Here is a 19,392-nt window from a genome sequence, read left to right on the forward strand (position 1 = left end):
CACCTCCCTGTACACCAATCATCCTTTAATATTAAACATTAAAAACACTGACAGATGAAGTGATTAACACTGATTATCTTTTTTTAGAAGTCCTAAACTAACCTTTCCACAATGCCTGCTGTTTGAGTACGAGATAACATGAGCATGAGAGGTCCCCTTTTGGAGTACTATCTGATGAAGTAGTATTTTTACCTGCCAGTGGTGCTTGCATAGAGCCAGACTTGAATTGATGAGTGCAGCAGCATTCAAAAGAGTCTGGACTTCACCATCAACTTTGCAGATCAATATCTCCCATAGCATTACCAGTGATTGTTGCTGTGGTTTTTCTTGGTGCAATCTATCCTTTTTTTAAAAAAGAAAAAAAGTAAAGAATGTAGCTGACCCAAAAATCTACAAGACAAAGCAGAGCTCTGTTTTAATTTGTTAATGCAAAAGCTGATTCTGTTCTCTCTGCAAGCTCTTAGTGCAGCATTTCGTTCAAGGGAGAGTGCACGATAATGAAGTTAAACATCAAATTACTTAGGAGCAGAGTGGCTGTGAGAGAATGAAATGTTCAGAGCAATCAAAATGTATGAGGTTCCAGACAAAGGCTCATTTAAAAATACTGTATGCACACTCATTGTACTGAGCTTTTCTGCAAACTCAAGTTTACATTTAGGTCAAAGACGCTGTTTAGGATTAGAATGTTTTTAGCGCTATTTATAATTGATCATCTCCTGATTCTGCTCTGATCCTGTCTTTTTGACCCAGCACTGCATCGAGTAACCTTTTCTCTTATATGCAATAGGTTCAGCATATCCTTAACAGCTCACTTCAGTATGGCTTCTCTGACTCATTGATCCATATCGGACTCCTTTCACAATGTTTGACTGCCTCTTCTAGAGTAAACGTGGATGCATTGACATCTGAGATCAACAGTGGACTGACTGGCTTCCACAGATAGGGAAAAACTCCTGTGTAGATCCAAATCTGTTCCAAACAGTAGCAGAAATACGCCGGCTGGCCACAGCTGTTACGAGGTACAGTTCACATTTTGTGTTTTTGATTTCTCTTGGGGGACTAAAACATGTTTGTCCTACAGCGCCCACTGTAGCTAGGAATTAGGATGGGCACGCAAGCAGAACTCACTTGACTACAATTCACAATATACTGACATCTAGCAGTAAGCTTTTTTTCACATAGGATATTTTATTTAAACTCTTCATTTAAAGTTTGAATTTGTGGGCATTCCCTTCTCGAGTCTTCGTGTAAGGTTAAAATGTATAGGAGTGTTTTAATGGTCTTCTAATTCTTACAGGTTATTCTGGTCCTTGAAAATGAAAAGATCCCTGCGGCCTATTTTCCTGGCCTCTAAAGTAATAACTTTCAGCCAATTTATCTTTCTATAATGAGGAAAGCTGCTGTTAGCAGGCATGATTTTACCTAACTGTTTGGGTTGGTAGTTTGGCATGTAGGAAGTCCTCTGTGAGAGTCCTTGATACCGGCTTAAGTTAGTCTCTGCATAGCCTAACCTAGGGTAATAATCATAGCATCAGAAATGCTGACCTCGGTCCTGACTTCCTGTACAGGGGTAACTGGGATCCATTGCTATTTCTCATCCTTGAACATCAATAACTGCTAATAAATCAAACTTCATACACGCATTTGTGCTTTCAGCTGGTCCAAACTACCAAAGCTGGTGGTGATGGACGCAGCCGTTACTGTTACAAGTGGTGACAGTTTAGTAGTGCCAAGGAATGCAGGTAGAGAAGAAGAATGTGAACTGGCAAACCTGTGTGTAAATAATCCAAGCTTTCATTTTTTTCAAAAATGTTGGGTTACTTTGGATTCTCACTGCTGGATTGCACTTTTTATTCTCTGGGTTTTTGCACTCGTGGCTCATGTCTCCTTTACCAGCTGATGAATGGTGCTGAGGAGGGCTGTGAAGCCGGTTGAAAGGTTCTCAATGGCAGGGTAAATGATTAGGCTGTGCTCAGCCACAATATTCACATTACTTCAGAGACTGCAGGGCTGGGCACTGATCAATACTCTATTACTTTTCCACCTGAGCCAATCCCTGGATGGCAGGCCACCACAGGGAGCTCTCGCCGCTGCTCAGACTCCACCAATCAATGTTGTTGCGGACAGGGAGAAGAAACGTGATTAGATATCTTAACTCAGACACAGTTTCACAGAACAACATCAAAACATTGCCTCACAAAGTTCTGCCGACTTGCACGTACAGAGAGATTTCAGACAGGAAGCTCTGGTGCTGGTCAGTGTAAGGTGAGAGGATCCTGCTGGTAGAGACTGCAGGCCTCTGGGGAGCACTGCAGTGGCCTCTGCTTCAGATTAAAAGTTTGCTTTTGCAGCATACAGCTTTGCAGAGTCAGCAAATGACTGACCTTATTGTGTCCTGTGTGTGTGCACACGCTTGCAAGCTTTAGGTTCACACACTTGTGTGTATCTGTATGCTGTGATCTGCCTTTATATACATGCACATGAGCCGTGAAGGCTGATAATAGCACTAATCTTCATGATTAAAGTCAAATGGTGTGCTTGAGGCCGTCCCAGCCCACATTGGATGGGCTATTAGAGGGCTGATTCAGTCATACTTAAAATCACCCCTAGGGCACACGCTTTAAGTCTCTGTTCAGCTGCCATGTTTAGACTGTAAAACAGTATGCAGACTACCGGGATTTGCCTCAGGTTTAGAGTCTCTTCTTGGTGGGTGGGTATGTGTATCACCAAAAGACCTGCATGTAAATATTTTAATTTCCAAATGAGCTGCAGAACTCCAGACGTCCTATGACATTAACATCAGCACAGAAACTGGCATGGGTTTCCTGTAGGTGTAATGTATAGGTGGTCCACATAGTGTGGCTCACAGAAAAGTCTACATATTCAAAAAAAATCATACCTAGTGACTATAAACAAGATCAATAGAACTTAACCTGGTAATATATTAAATATTAATCGATTACAGGGATACTCAATTAGAATTTAAGAAGGTCCAGAGAAAATTTTCTCAAACAAAGGTCCAAAACATCACAAAGTTCCACACTTACTATAATTCAATATTAGATAAACATGATCTTCAGGCATTCAGGTGGCACTGCATTGATTGATTGATTGAATCTTTATTTTGAACATGTTAAAAAAGTACAACAACATAGAATTAAAAGAGACAAATAAACAAAGCAAAGCAAAAAGAAAATGAGCAACCACAACTACAAATAACTTTCATGTTCAAAAAGGAGCAGGAAGAAGCATGAGCTTATTTAATCCCACCCCTTTTCCACTATCTAGTAATTTATAGACTACAGAAATACCTCCTTGCAATCACATTATATGTCATGTGTATTTTTTTTTTTAATTATTATTCTTTTTTTTATTTATTTATTTTATTTTATTTATTTATTTATTTTTAATATAGATACATATATGTTTCTATCTATCCATACATACGTATTTACACATACGCACATATACACATTAAAAACGGGCATGATTCTGTCGTGGAAATCACTGCATGAAATGAGGAACACTTCCACTGTCTGTGAACACAGTTCACCATGCTGTCCACAAATGCAGGTTAAAGCTCTATCATGCGAAGAAGAAGCCAGATGTGAACATGATCTAGAAACACCACCATCTTCTCTGGGCTCACTTAAAATGGACTGAAGCAAAGTGGAAAACTAAATACGGTCAAGGAAAACTAACAATGATTAAAGTCAGGTCTGGCGAGCAGATGCACACAAGTCACTGTGAACTAAAAAGCATCAGTCACATCTTTCCTAAATGTGGATTCTGCAGAATTGGTAACGCAGGTGTAAAACGAGTGTAACCGTTTTCTAAATTTTGCCTATTTAAAAGCTCGACCTGCACCATGCTCTCTCCCTCCTGGCCCCTCTTTTACTTTTCTAACCCTAGTTGAGTGCTGCCAGTGTGTAAAGATAAAGAGCTGCTAAGTGGTCCCATGCTTGCTGCTGCCTGTTGAGTAATGGCCGAGGTGCTCATCGACCCGCTGGTCCCATAAAGAGAGCAGAGAACAGACAGGCTTCACACCCAGAACACTGCAAGCACAGCTCTGCAGTAAAAATGAAGCTGGCTCATATTTTGTATCAGGTTAAATTAAAGCTTGGATGATCTCATTTTTTGTTTTTCTTTTTAGTTAGTGCATTAGATGATTTTATACAAAACAAACTCTTCTTTGAATATACGTGAAACACCTGTTTCTGTTTTATTCTGTCTTAGGTTTTTTGTTATTGTGCTCCATTATTTTATTTCTTCTATTTACTTGAGCTTGTTTCCTTGTGTAATCGTTTTTTAACTGTTTTGTTTTGCCATAATATATTTTATATTTTATAATCATTTATTCATATTCAATTCCCCTTTATCTAATCTATTTTTAAGTTGTATTTTCTGTTTTATCTTTTCAGTTTTTATTTCACCCAGAGAGTGAAATACAAACTGGAAGCAAGAACGCCAGGTTAGAATCAGAAAATGTTTAGAATAATATGAAGTAAGAGAAAATTGTAAAATCTATGGTGCATAGTATCATTAAAAGATAAGAGAGTCCCACTTAATTTAGGCTGATAAGCCAAAAACCTGCATTCAACAGCTCAGTGCTGCACTGATATTACCATTTCTTTGCCAGCTGGTTATCATATTGTTACAAAAATGTTACTAATATGCTATTACTGCTATTACTAATATATTTGTTTCCATATCTTATCTTCAGGTATTGCCCTGATAATTAAGTAGTAATAGCTTCTTATTTCCATATTATTACCCCACTATCACTACATTATTATTGAGCTGCAATAGAAAGAGTGTCAGGGAACTTAGTTTGCTGCTGTAAAAGTTACAACTACCATGCAAAGAAAAAACATGGATCAGCAGGATTCAGGAGTGCCTCCATCTTCTTGTGAAAATTGATGGAATTAAAATCCCAGTAAAAAAATCAAACAAAACAACACCGTTTGATCCACAGTGTCCCTGGACAGTCTCTGATTGTCAGCAGCTTCATTTTTCAACATGAAAATAATCTTAAACACTGCCAAAGCAGTAAAAACATAGTAGGATTTAAAAACAAACAAACACAGTGGAACACTATCAGTCATGGATTGGCCTCCCCAGAGCCTTAAAATTGTTGAAGAAGTGTGAGATCATGTTTACAGAGAACAGAACAAAAGGTGGCCAGCATCCAAAGATCTTTGAATGCCCTTCAGGAACCCTGGAGAACTATTCCTGATGACTACTTAACGAAATTATGAGAAAATCTTGTCTTAAAGAGTTCAAACTGTGCTGAAGAATAAAGGTGGTCATACTACACATTAACTCTCAAGCTTGCTAGAATTTGACACTGTTGTTGCCTTATATAAAGTGTTTCCTGTGTGTTGGCACCCATTTCAGTAAATTCCCAAACCCTTACAGAGAGTCTTTAAAAGCAGAGGTGAGGCAACACTGTGGTAAACATGCCCGTCTCATGTTGCTGTCATCATCAGGTAGAGCTGGTGTTCTAGTACTTGAAAGCTCAGTGGTTTCAGCCCCAACTCCTCTTGTCCACATGTCAAAGTGTCCTTGGATAACATACTGAACTCCAAACTGTGTGTGTGCTGAGTGAGAGTAGAAAAGCTCCATAAATGCCACTCAATTCACCATTTACACAGCGACCCAGATTTGTTGGAAACGGGATTGTGTTTGATTTTTAAAAGGCGCAGATAACCTTGTGTAGCCAGCGTGTATGGACGAGAGTAAAAGTGTCCACTGACAGCACGCGGCCTCTTGTAATCGCCCCACAGAAGATGTGGCTGTGCGTGCCGATAGATGTGCAGAGTCCAGTTTACATGCGGGAGAAAAAGCGTGAGCAGCTCATTGAACGTGTTGTTAGCGGTAATAGGCTGTCTGTACACACTGTGCCAGAAAATGGACCTCGACACAGCAGCCGCAGCAAATGTGATTTCACAAATGCACACAGCCCACCCATCACCCCCCCCCCCCCCCCACTCCCGACTCCTGGGTAGAAGATCATGACTGTGAAACATGGATGCATAAGGACAGATGGTTTCTTTCTGATTCATGAACTCAATAACCTATTTATGCACCTCTGTGCCTTGTACTGTGGGCTGTACACACAGTTTATTAACCAGAAACCTTATTTCAGAGGCGTTTCACCCTCGAAACAATAACTTGCTTCTTTTCCCCCCATTAAAATTATTTTTTTAAAACACATATAAATAATAGTATGAGTTCCTGCAAGGGTTCTACTCATGTACTGGCTGTGCAGCGTGTTTCATAAGTGTTTTTGTCTTTCTCTGGGAGTGTAGGAGCTGTGTGAGGACCCACACTTGTTTGTAGATGGCATCAGTGCACACGATCTGCATCAGGGACAGCTGGGTAACTGCTGGTTTGTCGCAGCGTGTTCCAGCCTGGCCTCCCGAGAGTCTTTGTGGCAAAAGGTAAGAACGTGTTTTTTCCTCTGCCTTTTTTCCTGATTACAAGGTTGGATTAATCTTGTATTAAACCCTGAAAACATTAACCTACCGATGAAACACTTCTGGTTTGAATTGTGTCTGTTGTTACTGTAAATCTGCACTTAAATGATTTTAAACAAAGTGTGGGTGGGAGTATTTTTAAATCCAGACCAAGCTTGTTGTTAGCTATGGGTGGTATGCATTTAGGATCTTTTTAAGATTACGGAAATGTAACTTTGAAATCGTTGCTTCAACCACTCAGTCATCTTCAAAGCAAGTTTGGTGGATCAAGACGGCGATAAGATGGAGTCGGTCTGCTATCGGTTTGTGATAGAATTCAGTCAAGTTGGCAGTTAATGCATCTGTTAAATAGTTGCTGCGGGACAGCAATTTATCTGTAAAATGACAGCCACTCAGCAACCTCGTTTATATTTTGGAAGATAGTCAGAATCCCAGAAGTTGAATTTGAGTTCCTTGATGTAAAGAGACGAGTTGCAGACAAATTGTTCTGACTCAAACTGATTGCAGTGTGTTTGCAAACTGTTCACAGTCAGTCCAACTTGAGCCACGATTGATTTTCATCATCCATGTCTTTTTGGATCTTGAATGTAGCAAGAAACCCACCTAGCTAGCTAGTATTACCCAGCATGCTTTTCAGATTTGTGATTTTATAAATGTTTAGTGTTGCAAATTGTAATTTTTCAAGTTCCAATTCCCCACCCATTTCTCCACCTCTTGTGAAAATATCGAACTATTCCTTTAAAACCGAATAAACTAATGACTGCAGCTGCTTGCCAGTTGAAAGCTGCTGTACTCTTTTGCTCCCTCTAATGGCTGAGTGTCCATTTTTGTCAGATAACTTCTTCTTACTGAACAGTTGCCAGCATTACCAAACAAACCACACACAACCCTTTGGTTGAGGATCAGCCAGGTAATGGAGGCATAGTTGAAGAGAGAAAGTCCCTGTGCAAAAGTGTGCACAGTACATTGGAAAAAAGGGATGCATCATATGCTCGACTGTGTTTAAGCATCCATTAGGAAACATTACTGTAAGAAGTAAACACCAGACTGCATCAGTCAGTAGAAGTCTGAATAGTCTGTGGAGTCTCTGAGGACAGACTGGAAGCACTAAGGCTAGATTGATGTCCTCTGAATGGGTTTTTATTAGTGAGGGCTTTTTTATTATTATTTTACATGGTTAACCAGCAGAGGCGTTTCTGCACTGCTAAAGCAAGCAGGGGCACACTTAGCAGTAAGAAGACAGAATACAGTTAGGTCCATAAATATTGGGACATTGGACATAAACTTTTATCTAATTTTGGTTCCATACATTACAACAGTGAAGTATTAAATGAAACAACTAAGATGCAGTTGAAGTGCAGACTTACAGCTTTAATTCAGTGGGTTGAACAAAGAGTGGATAAAATGTGAGGAACTAAAGCATCTTTTTTTAGTACAGTCCCTTCATTTCAGGGGCTCAAAGGTGATTGGACAAATTAAATAACTAAAAATAAAAAGAACCCTGTCATTGGTTTGCCTCTGATAGCTGCAGACTGGGAACACCCCACAAGGGCTCCAGCTTATCTAGCCATCACAGTGTGGCCCTTTGTCAAACTTACCTATTTTCCTGCTGCTAACATATCAACTTTGAGGACAAAATATTCACTTGCTGCCTGATATATGTGCCACAAGTGCCATGATGAGAAGATAATCAGTGTTATTCACTTCACCTGACAGCGGTTTTGTTATGCCTGATCAGTGTAAGCCCTTCTAACACCACATCCTGTCACTTAGCAGCCATCTTTGCAGTTATTCAATACAGCTCAGAGGTGTGGTACATTTTCCCCAAAGTAAGACTTAAATGGAAAGTTTGACAGTGTTACAGCTTCATTAACTGCTCAGTCCAGAACAGTTAACATCACCGATTAACGTTATGATATCATAACAACCTAATATCGTGCTAGCTGCTCAGCTATCTTTGATACAAATGTGCATTAGTGTAGCAGCTACACTGATTCATTATCTGGGGGAAAACAAAAATAAAAACAGAAAGATTTGCATCCAGTGGTTTCAATTTAAATCAGAGGAACCTGTTTTGCTTGTTTATCTCTTCTTCTTGTCTTTTTTCCTCTTCTGGGTTTGTGTTTGTGCTGTAGAACCACAACAGCTTTGGAGAGCACATTTGTGGTTTTTGTGTTTGGACCACACGTTGTGCACTATGGAGAGTTGCTGGCACTCCATTAATGTATGCACGGTAAACCCCCTCAGCTAACCTGAATGATCAAACCATGGAGAAGAGGCCAAGGCTCGAAATACACTCGCATAACAATTATATAACCTGCTATCACAGAGCCTACACAACCTACAACATAGACTACTATTCGGGATTCAGTGCCTTGTCTGCCTTTTAGCCAATTCATAAAACGAAAAGCAACAAGACTTTTAATGCTCTTATAATGCAGTTTAAAATATTACTGGTTAGCTAGCATTCAAATACACCTGCCTGTTTGAATGCTTCAAAAGGTGCCACTCAAAATAGTCCTGACTTGAATACAGTTTAAATCAGTGAGTAATCTAAAAATTTAGAATTGACTGAAGGAACTGCAGTTTTTGGCGTTTCCACTTTGACTTCAGAGGTTCCTGCTCTGTAGCAATATTAGCATTTTAGCTCTGGTGAGGCTTATTCAAGCTTGCAGTGGCGAGTACTTCACCAGTGAATGCAGACGTTTGTACCCCTCAGCCATAAAAGGCTGATGGAGTGTTATTGGCGCTGTGACTGGCAGGCGTGGATATCCAAGTCTGTGAATGCGATAACTCGAAAACGAGGCAACGTAGGACTTTCAAATTCATCAAAAACCATATGTGTATCTACTAAAATTCATAAGGTCAAGGTCAGAGGTCAGGTTTTCTGAAAATCTTGTGCTCTTGTGTGTCACCTAAGACTTTCATTGGTGCATCTACTATGAGGCTCAGGGGTAGAACTGGCAGCCGCTAGTATGTTTTTTCACTGTAATAAAAATCCAGAATTAATTCACAAGTGGAACTTCTGTGTCTTTGTGACATCTATGGCAGATTTCTAATTTGGAAAAAAAAGGTTTTATGCAGAAAAAAATCTGATATTCTTCTGATTTTCTCATGTTTGTTTTGCATTGGGATCAGCCTTAGCAGGTGTCTTTTTCAAGATTTATTTTTAGGCATTTTGATTCTATTTGATAAGGTGGGTAATAGGTGAAAAAGACAGGGGGGGGGGGGGGGTGACATGCAGCAAAGTGGATGTCATTATTAATCAGTCATAGCTGTTGTCCAGCAGTGTGGTTTGTTGTAAGAAGATGCAACAGTGCTTTAACAGATTTCATCCAATGTTTACTACCTCTGCTAATTGAATAAAGGTGCATTGGAGATCTTTAAATGGACCGCAGAGAGCTTCATTCAGCTGTCTTTACTTTGAGAGATGTAGTTCGCTGCAATGAAAAGTCAATTTGAAGCCTTTTAAACACAGATTTAAATAAACAAGTGTTTGCATCCTGATGGCACCACACAGCCACTATCGCCAGCTCGAGCACACAAACTTGCAGCGTTTTGTCAATAAAGAGCAGTTTATTTGAACTGTGCTGAGCTCTGTAGCCGGTTTGAAGTCTCTGGCGTCAGAATGACTCTGAGATGTTCTTTCACGTGCTGATAGAGGAAACAAAATGATTAGTGAGGTTTAATGGGATTTGAAACAAGATGCCTCAGCCTGTTCTAGAGAAATGCTGTATTGTGGAAGACTAGGCCGAGTACACATGGGGATTCTTACATGGCAGCTTGATCAGGTCCATCCTCAAGGAACAGCATGTCTGCTGCTTATTTCCCTTCTTAGGTCTTTAGTTTTGGCTGATTATTTTGTTCTGGTTTTTCCTTCTTTGTTAATGTCTTTTCTTTTTTCAAAATGATGCACATGTCTGATTAGAATCACTGTAAATCTTCCTTAATCCACCTGAGCTTGTTGAATGCACGTTTGTGTTGATTATTGCCATCTACCTGCAGTGTAATTGTTCCTGTAATTTAGCAGCTAAAATTCACAGGCCATTTTTCTGGTGGATTGCAGTTGTTATCAGACACCTGTAGGTGCATTATCACCACAGTAGGCCTTTCTTTGAAGCCCCAGGTGGCGTTCTGAAATGATAGATGCACTTGTAGGCTTGTTTAATGCAATTTTAAAATGCATGCACACAAGTACAGGAATTAAGTGTTTGTGTGAAATTTGTAGCTTTCCCTGCATTCGCCTCTGAAGCCCACCTGGTCTTTTAGTTCTACTAAAATAGAGTTTTCGGAGTGCTGCCTACACGCGTAAACATGGCAAAGAAGTTATAAAACTAAAACTTTTATTGCTGAGCCACTTACAAAACAAACAAGATGAAAGCCAAGAACAAATAATCCAACCAAACCTTCAAATCTTCCAAAAGACAAACTGCAAGGGATGAAACAACAAAGAATAGAAAACTGATAGGGTTTAAATACACAAGAGGAGATTGGGACAGAGTGAACACATCTGGGGAAACGGATGAACTGAATCTAATGAGATGAGGGACTGTCAAAGTAAAGCAGGAACATTGGGACAAGGACTAAGACATACTAAATTGACAGAACTAAACATGGACACAGAAACCAGACACGGGGACGCAACTGACTTCTCACAGGAGATGCTGAGGACAAAAACATAAAGACTAGGCTAGGACAGACTGGACACGTCAGGTAACTTACAAAATAAACAAGGTGTTTAAGTTCCAGTGTATTTGACCTCTCAGGGCCACTGTAGGCATATAAAAGTGTGGCACTTCTTCCAGAATTGCTCCAGTAAAGCCACAAAATGCTGTAAATCATAAACTCAATTGTGTCCTGCCTGAACAGGAGAGAGTATTTCAGATGTAAAACGAAGTGTAGTCAGTGTAAACACAGACCAGAAGAGGGTCCATCATACTCGGGCACGGTACGAGGTAACTACATGTCTTTTGTGATTTTTGTCTGTTTTCTGTCACACTGAGGTTTTAAAATTCTTTTTTGCACCTTGACTTGAGAAAACATCTTCTTCTTTTTTCTTACAAAAAACCACAAGAAGATGCAGTGTTTAAATAACAGTATGTTAGTAATGTAAAGCTTTGTGTGATGGTAAACGTGGAGAAAAAAGGAGGTAAATTCGTAAAATAATCTGCAGGCGGGAGGAAGTTTTTATGGAGCGGAGCATACTCAGCACAGGCCCAGGTGTCGTCTACGCCGCAGATGGCCCTCCAATCAGCACCTGCAAGAAAATACAGCTCAACAGAAAAGAAAACAGACTCGTAGGGTCATTTGGAAAATATCTGCTCCATGCTGCCACCCCTCAGTGTGCGTCGCCTGCAGCTGCTAAAGGAAACTTCCAATCAGCATCTGCTGCTGTATTTTTTCCAAGATGTTGCCACTTGTTCATTCTTTTCTTGTTTCTTGTTCTTCATCATTAGAATTTGTTACATAATAAATTATAATACACTTTTTAAAAAAATACCTCCAGGTTTTAAAACATTTATTACTGACTCTGTCCTGGAACCAGAGTTTCTTCATTCCTCATTTTGGACACATTTTATTGAGTAAAAATGTATAGGGACACATTTTGCTGGGGCTTCCCATGATGCACTGTGTGTTTCTTCTTCACTCACCTTTTCTCTCACTGTGTGTTTATACACATTGCATCTGAATTTAATCGTTAGCTATTATTAATCTCTCTTCCATAGTGTGGCTTTTGCCCTGTCTTCCTTCTTCTTCCTGAGTCCGGTTCTGATGGAGGTTTCTTCCTGTTAAAAGGGAGTTTTGCCTTCCCACTGTCAACAAGTGTTTTACTTATTTGGGTTCATGTGATTCCTTACTTATTGAAGTAAACTGAAATTCACTATTCTTATTTGAAATAATCTGCCTTGCTATGGTTTCATGTCGGCACCTTTGAATATAACCAACACTTGCAGTCATTGCCTCAAAACAAGTGTAAACAGGAGGAGGATTTTTGTGTCTTTTTAATAGAGATTTAATGCGGTTGTGCTTCCACAGACATACAGGTTTGTGTCCTTTCCTGTGCTTTTTGTGTTTGTGTGTTAGGAGGTCGTGGTGGAGACTGGAGGAGAGACAGGTGGACCATTTTACACATATATCAAGAGACTGAATGAGCTAGTTGTTACTATCTACCGTTTTAGCTGTTGGGGTGCTCCCACTGATATAGTCTACATTCTGTTTTTTTTTTTTCATGCTCAATGTGGAAAAAAATCCCTTGTTAGTCTCTCTCAGTAGCAGTAGCCCTGTTCTGGTTTTGTCGTGTAGCATGGAGGGTGGATAGCGCTGCATTAATGAGTAGACATTGCTGACTCCTTCTGTGCCCGTGGTTAGCAGTTATTACTAATGTCACGGGGGGGATGATAGGCATACCGCCCAACCTGATTGGGCTCTAGTGCTGAAACACTAATTGGTCGTCACACAGGAAGTCAGGATCAGCTCCAGGTGGATGCTTAGTTTAAGTTTTCCCTATGAACCAAAATGTGTCAACAAAGTATAGCTGAGACATCTTTCAAGCCATCTAAAAGCTAACCATATAAAAATGTCATGAATTTAAATGTAAATGTGCAGGAAACAAAGTAACAGGTTTATTTTTCTTTTCTTTTTTGGGCATGATAATTCATGTAATTCATGAAAAATTAGGCTTTAATCTTAGAATCCTTGATTCTTAATTCACAGTTTTTGAATGCATTAAGTAGCCAGTGTCAGGTCTTGTAAGCGAGGATAGACATCCTCATTTACTTAGTTTCCTGCTAGTTTTACTTCCTGTGAGAGCAAAACAAGTAAATGGTCCAAGTCTCCCAGGAGCAGACACATCTCCCTGGAGATCCTACTTCAAAACATTTTGTACTTTTGTACCAGTTAATTACCTGCAAAAAGCTGCCAGCTTTTAAAGTTCTTTCAAATAGTTCTGGAAATGTTTTAACTTGTCATTTTTGATGTTCTTTTATTTGTGTTAATGAGAAAAATCCTCACTTGATAATGGGATGACCGGTGGGCTTATTTCTCTGGTGCATTAGTTTACCTCTCAGTCACAGGGCGACAGGAAAGAGTGAGCAGAGAAGACATACCAACGAGGACAGTCGGTGAAAATTCATATTCATGCATTCAACACTGTTGGCAAGATCGATTTAATTGAGACTCTTGAGAATGTGCAGTTAGATTTTTTTTTTTAAGCAAAACCGAGCCTCTGAGTTGCATGTTAGTCACACGCTTTGTACGGACAAGAAACGAGTCTAAAGCCTCCTGTTGTCTGGGTTATTTTCCTTTTTCTCTCACACTTTTCCAGACACTTGTCTTCTCATTCACAGTTAGCATTTCATCCCCTGAGGCAGTTTGAAAGCAGTCAGGGCGAGCCTGCAGGAGGAAGAAGTGGAGGAGGAGGAGGCAGAGAGGTGAAATCCACATGCATCTCCTCACTTGTTTGTCAGGGTCACCATGTAAGACAGAGACCGATGAGGTGGCAGGAACCTGTTCCCCTCGTCCGCTGGGGAATAGTTGCACCCATCCACCCAAGTAAACACTGTCTCTATGCATTATCTCGTGTGGGAATCGGCTCCAGCAAACCCTTCAGGGCTGGCTGTTTGTGAGTTAGAGATGGGATAACACTTTTGTTCAACACTCAAACCCAAAGCACTTAAGAAAATGCAGATACGCCTTTTAGAATGATTGGATTTATTTCAATGATCTGATACAAAGCTATGAAACAACAACCTGTTTGATCACTAAAGTGTTTTTGAGTCCTTAAAGGATGTCATATGGCCTGTGTCGATATTTTAGAGGGGAGGAATCATAAAAGGAGACAGAGGGCTGGCTTTATAGTAGCGGGTTCCTCAACTGAAAGCACACAAGCACTGAAGATGAGTCCAAGTATCTGTCCGAGATCCTACACGCCGCGTCTTATTTGTCCACCGTGAAGGTGATGGAGCAGTCGACCGTCTCTGGGCTGCAGCCTTCTGAAAATGCAAACAAGAAGTACATCACCTTCCTCACCTTGGCCAGCTCTGCGATCCTCTCACCGAACTCGTCAGCGTCAGCCTCGTAGCACTGGACCGGCGCATCGTCCCCATCGCCCGCCGCTCTCCAGAAAACACCTGGCGGCTCGAGCAGCTGACGGGTCATCAGGTTGGTGAGGTCAGGCGTCCAGAGCTGCGAGGTACCCATGATGGTGAGGCGGCCCGGCTGGGCCAGCCACACCTTCCAGTGTGAGAACTGGAGGGACTGGTTTGAGAAGTCCAGCCGGTACACGGCCTCATTGCCCTGCAGCAGGCGCTCGCCCTCCTGCCTTTTTTGGCCGCGCTGCTGCAGGGACTGAACCCGCAGGCGCATCACCTCCGTCAGCTCCACGTCCAGCCGGAAGGGCAGCTTCACCTCTTTAGACATGCTCAGAGGGCACACCTTGACAGGCAGAGAGGTCAATACCAACTGCGAGGCTGGATTAGATCGGCAGCTGTGTCGAAGCTAATTTATCTCTGTCCAGACCCTCCTGTGCTCCGCTCCTTTCTGCTGGCTTACACATGAGCGTGTACTACAGATAGCAGAGGCGGGTCTTAGTTAGAACTACAGAAGGAGATAGAGAAAACAAGATGCAACCACAGTGCAGGGTTAGCCCTCAGGGAGCTGTGCTTAATAGTGTTTGTCACATTCGTTTGTGTCTCTGCTTCCTTAGATACAGATTCTTAACTGTAACACGTTTATTGCATCAAGTGTCGTCTAGATTTTGGAAGCCTGCATGAGTGGCAAAACAAATGTGAATGCCAGAAGTAAGAGTCAGGTGGTCCCTCGCATGTAATGGGTGGGCTTCTGTCATCTGAGGATAAGAAGAAAGGAGTGTTAAGTAAGCCTCTTCACTCCTCTTATGTGGCAGCAGGGGAGACCTGCGGGGCTTTGTGCTTGTGTCTCTGGTCAGTCGTTGGGTCACTTTCCCTCCAGAGTTCAGCTGCAGCACTGCCCAGCTGAAAGCTGAGATAAATGGAGCCCCCCCCCCTCCCCCCGCTATGCACACTGCAGAGACAGAGACTAAGTAGCAGCGAAGGTGGAGTGCAAGAGAGATTGCTTCCCGAAGGATTACGAAATGACTCCGTGGTGTGGTGCTTAGATTTTTTTGTTTCTTCCTTCTCCTCGCCTGTAAAAAGGAGCTGTTGCTGCCTCTCAGAGCTCTGGAGGGGCCAGATTCTCTCCATCAGCGGGTGTCACCTCCTGCAGAGAGGGTTGACAGTAACTGCTGTTCAGTTAGCGCACCCTGACATCTCCAAGATCTCCCGCTGGGACAGTCAGTCACACATGTTGTCGCTCTCTGCATCATTTGCAGGTTTTATCGGAGACTGTATTCACGCTGATAGAGGCTTCACAGACACTCTTTTTGTAGGTCACTTCTGGTGTTCATAAGGTGCTCCGTTATGAGCCGCAGTGGGATCACGGTGAAATGATATTTCATAAAAGATGAAAGCAATCACACCACGCTGTAGTTTAGAAATCACTTGTTGTGTCCCCTTGTACATTTCAGGTTGTTGTCCGGTCACTAATTTAATTTCATTGCAGAAAGTATGAAGATAATCATCATTTAAATATGTGAGTTATAGAACCAAATCAGTCTGAGAACAGCTGATGAGGAGGAGAGAACAAAGCTCTTCTTTGTACCAGGATGTAAAGATGTTTATTTCTGCTGTCGGCAGTCTGTTGGGATTAACATTATTTTGGCTGTTTGACTAATTTCCTGCAGCAGGAAGTTGTGTTCAATGAAAAAGCTGAGATAAAATATTGCTCGCCACACATATGCGGACCAGCTGGGAGTGAAATTCAAACATACAGTGGGAGCTACCGTAGACTAAAGTAGAGCTAAAAGGAAAAGCCCTGGACTCTGCACTCTCAACCACAAACACACGCACAGCAGCATGCATAACAGTCTAAGGTAGCAAAAACAAAGAATTGGGTTTAACCAGATATTAATATCTGATCATATGAAAGAGGTTAAACATCTACTTAGCATACCTAACACTGCGTTGGTGAAAGTAGATTGGGGATATGCAGTGTTGGGAAGGTTACTTTTAAAATGTATTCCATTACAGAATACAGAATACATGCCCCAAAATGTATTCTGTAACGTATTCCGTTACGTTACTCAATGAGAGTAACGTATTTTGAATACTTTGGATTACTTAATATATTATCATGCTGTTTACAACTACATGAATGTACTATTGCTGTGTGATTTATTACTGTTACTGAAGGTCCGCGGCTCCGAACTGTAGTAAAGGGACCTCTGGCTAATATGGTGGGTTCTGTGTCGGGCTCGTAGCTGAAAAATAGCTTTACTTTGTTGTCTGGGTCAACTTTGCTAGCGAGAGACAGAGAGAGACGTTGAAAGGCTGCTCCAACGAACTTAGTGTTTTTGGAGGAAAACAAGAACACGGTGTACAGTCGAGTCTTAATAGCTTACTTACAACTGGGCTCGTCAGGCTCTCTTCTTGGCTGCAGTGGTTATTATTATATTTACATGCTTCCAGCTCCCGTTTTTGCTCGATGACAGCTCATACTTTTTCCTTTTTCTCCCTCCCTCGCTCACAGACACATAACGAGTATGGCAGTCCATTCTCCCTGCAGCACGGACTACACTGCCTATGATGCTACATTCTTTAGAGCTATACTGGTAGCATTCTGCCTATTAGCTTAGCACAACAACAACAAAAAGATGCTCTCTCACCCAGGAAACACGCAGCGAGAGAGAGCGTCACCCTGTAACCATGGCAACCGTAACGCTGCCGCCTGGAACAACAGAACGTAGCTGTCAAACAAAACCCAAACAGTCCTGACCCGCCACAATATTAAACAGGGAAGTACCGCCCTGTAATCCATTTATTTCAACAAAGTAACTGTATTCTAAATACCACCTTTTTAAACGGTAACTGTAACGGAATACAGTTACTCATATTTTGTATTTTAAATACGTAACGGCGGTACATGTATTCCGTTACTCCCCAACACTGGGGATATGTCAAAAACCTCTGGGAGGAATTTTGCTCATTGCGTCAGGAACCAAACTTTGCTGGACTGGCACAGCATTGTTCCTATAACAGAAGGAGAGTGAGAGGCTATAATAGAAATGCCATAATGTTAACAAAGGCTGTAACCTGTCTGCTGCAGATATTTCTTTATTTTATTGAAAATCAGTCAAAAATGTTGTCATTTAACTTTGGTTTACACTTTTTTAGGAAATTTGGGTGTGATTAAGATAATAGATGGTTTCATTATTAAAGACAAGACTGAAATACAAGCTTTTTTTGCCTGCATTGAGTCAGTATTCTGAATGGTGAGTTATATATCAAATACATATTTACATGTGCAGTCCTGCGTTCATACACATGTGCATGCTTTCTTAAATCAGTCACTATATGCACTTTGTGATACTAGGGCAGTTTTTAGTTGCATTGTGTGGACCGACTCCAGCGCCACTGTCTCAGACTGCAAGGTGGTGGCGGCAGACATTGTGAGCTTCTTGTAGGTGCAACACTTCTTCACCTGCTGCAGGTGTGGTTAAAGGGACCCTCCAGCACACAGGGGCTCTCCAGAGCAGAAGGACGACTGCCGTGACCGGTTTCAGTCCAGTACGGTGGAGTCAGTGTCTCTCACCGTAGCTGAAAGATATCAAAGACCTGAGGGACCTGAGCCTGGAAGAGCACAACTGAACTTTGAAAATAAGAGGACTGTAAAGTAATAAATGAGTTGCAGGTAATGTTGCTCTCTTGGTCAAAAGGAGGTCAAAAGTTCTCAAAGTTGGGTTACTGAGCCACGTCTCTGTGCAGGAAACACTGCTCTGTGCCTGCTCAGGGCTCTGAGGTCATCAAGAAATTCCTGATACGTGTATTTGATTTACCTCCCCTGTGAAAAAACTAACTGCAGTTCACAAAATGGAGTCTGGTTATGGGCATTTCGCTGGGCCAGAGCAAATGCAGGCAGCCAAAACACACACACACACACACACACTGCAGTCAAACAGTTATTACCTCTCACCCATGTCCTATTACAGCTGGATTTATGACTGTGAAAGCCAAGGTTATAAATTTGTCCCCTAATCCCGAACGCAACAGCAGACATGAGGGGGACGGTGGTCTCGCTTCGCCTGCCCACTCCACTATGATATTATTTGTGCTCCATGGACCAACGGCTATTTGTTTGGCTTACCTGCCCCTCTGCTCCCCTGTCCTCCTCCACCATGTAGGTCATTCCAGACTGGAAGGAGCAGGAGTGGGATACAGAAAAACCAGACTCCTACGCTGGGATTTTCCACTTTCGCTTCTGGCGCTTCGGGGAGTGGGTGGACGTGGTGATTGATGACCGGCTACCGACGGTGGACAACCAGCTGGTCTACTGCCACTCCAACGACAGCAACGAGTTCTGGAGCGCCCTGGTGGAGAAAGCCTATGCCAAGTGAGCATCAGAGGCAGCAGATTTTACTTAAACTCGACTATAAATCCATCGGAGTCAGATTTATGAAGCTTGTACAGAGTCACCAAGGGTGTGGTCACATATTGGTGTCATTAACACTTTTTTTTCACATCACAGATACATTCATTATTCCTAGAAATCATCCCATAACACAGAAATTTGTAAGATGTGTTAAACTGTGCTGAACGTTTATCATTTATCAGTGAACAGGCAAGACGAGCACATTTCAGCAGGTTTCAAGCCCGATACAAAAGAATTATTATGTCCTTCATAAAACACAAGACGGCACAAGAGTACATCATTTTTTAGACGTGGATGACTCAACATTGATATCAAATAACAAAAATTATTTTAAAGCTATGCAGAAAACACTCTCTGCCTTTTTTTGGTCATTAATAAATAGACATTTTTACCATAAGCTTGAAAGCAAAAT

The 19,392-nt window shown here is 41.5% G+C and overlaps 2 protein-coding genes across 6 annotated transcripts in view; one reads left to right on the top strand and one right to left on the bottom strand.

Annotated features, from left to right (window-relative positions):
• Positions 1-19,392, top strand: part of capn5b (calpain 5b) — a 63,661-nt gene that overhangs the window by 18,172 nt on the left and 26,097 nt on the right. For all 5 annotated transcript variants that reach the window (XR_014876383.1, XM_085174136.1, XM_085174135.1 and 2 more), the window contains exons 5-6: positions 6,312-6,443; positions 18,733-18,941. Coding sequence is in view for 4 of the 5 variants with exons in the window: in XM_085174136.1 (XP_085030262.1) it covers positions 6,312-6,443; positions 18,733-18,941 (341 nt within the window). In the remaining variant the exon portion in view is untranslated. The remainder of the gene's footprint in view (positions 1-6,311; positions 6,444-18,732; positions 18,942-19,392) is intronic.
• ompb (olfactory marker protein b) lies at positions 12,950-15,166 on the bottom strand. The gene has a single exon (XM_085174148.1). The coding sequence runs from the start codon at positions 14,895-14,897 to the stop codon at positions 14,415-14,417; it is 483 nt and encodes a 160-aa protein (XP_085030274.1). The 5' UTR covers positions 14,898-15,166; the 3' UTR covers positions 12,950-14,414.

Source organism: Neolamprologus multifasciatus, chromosome 10 (assembly GCF_963576455.1).
Source record: "Neolamprologus multifasciatus chromosome 10, fNeoMul1.2, whole genome shotgun sequence".
NCBI classification, from domain to species: domain Eukaryota; kingdom Metazoa; phylum Chordata; class Actinopteri; order Cichliformes; family Cichlidae; genus Neolamprologus; species Neolamprologus multifasciatus.

Excerpts from the sequence above, each read along its gene's own strand:
- ompb (XM_085174148.1), bottom strand. The coding sequence starts at position 14,897 with ATGTCTAAAGAGGTGAAGCTGCCCTTCCGGCTGGACGTGGAGCTGACG.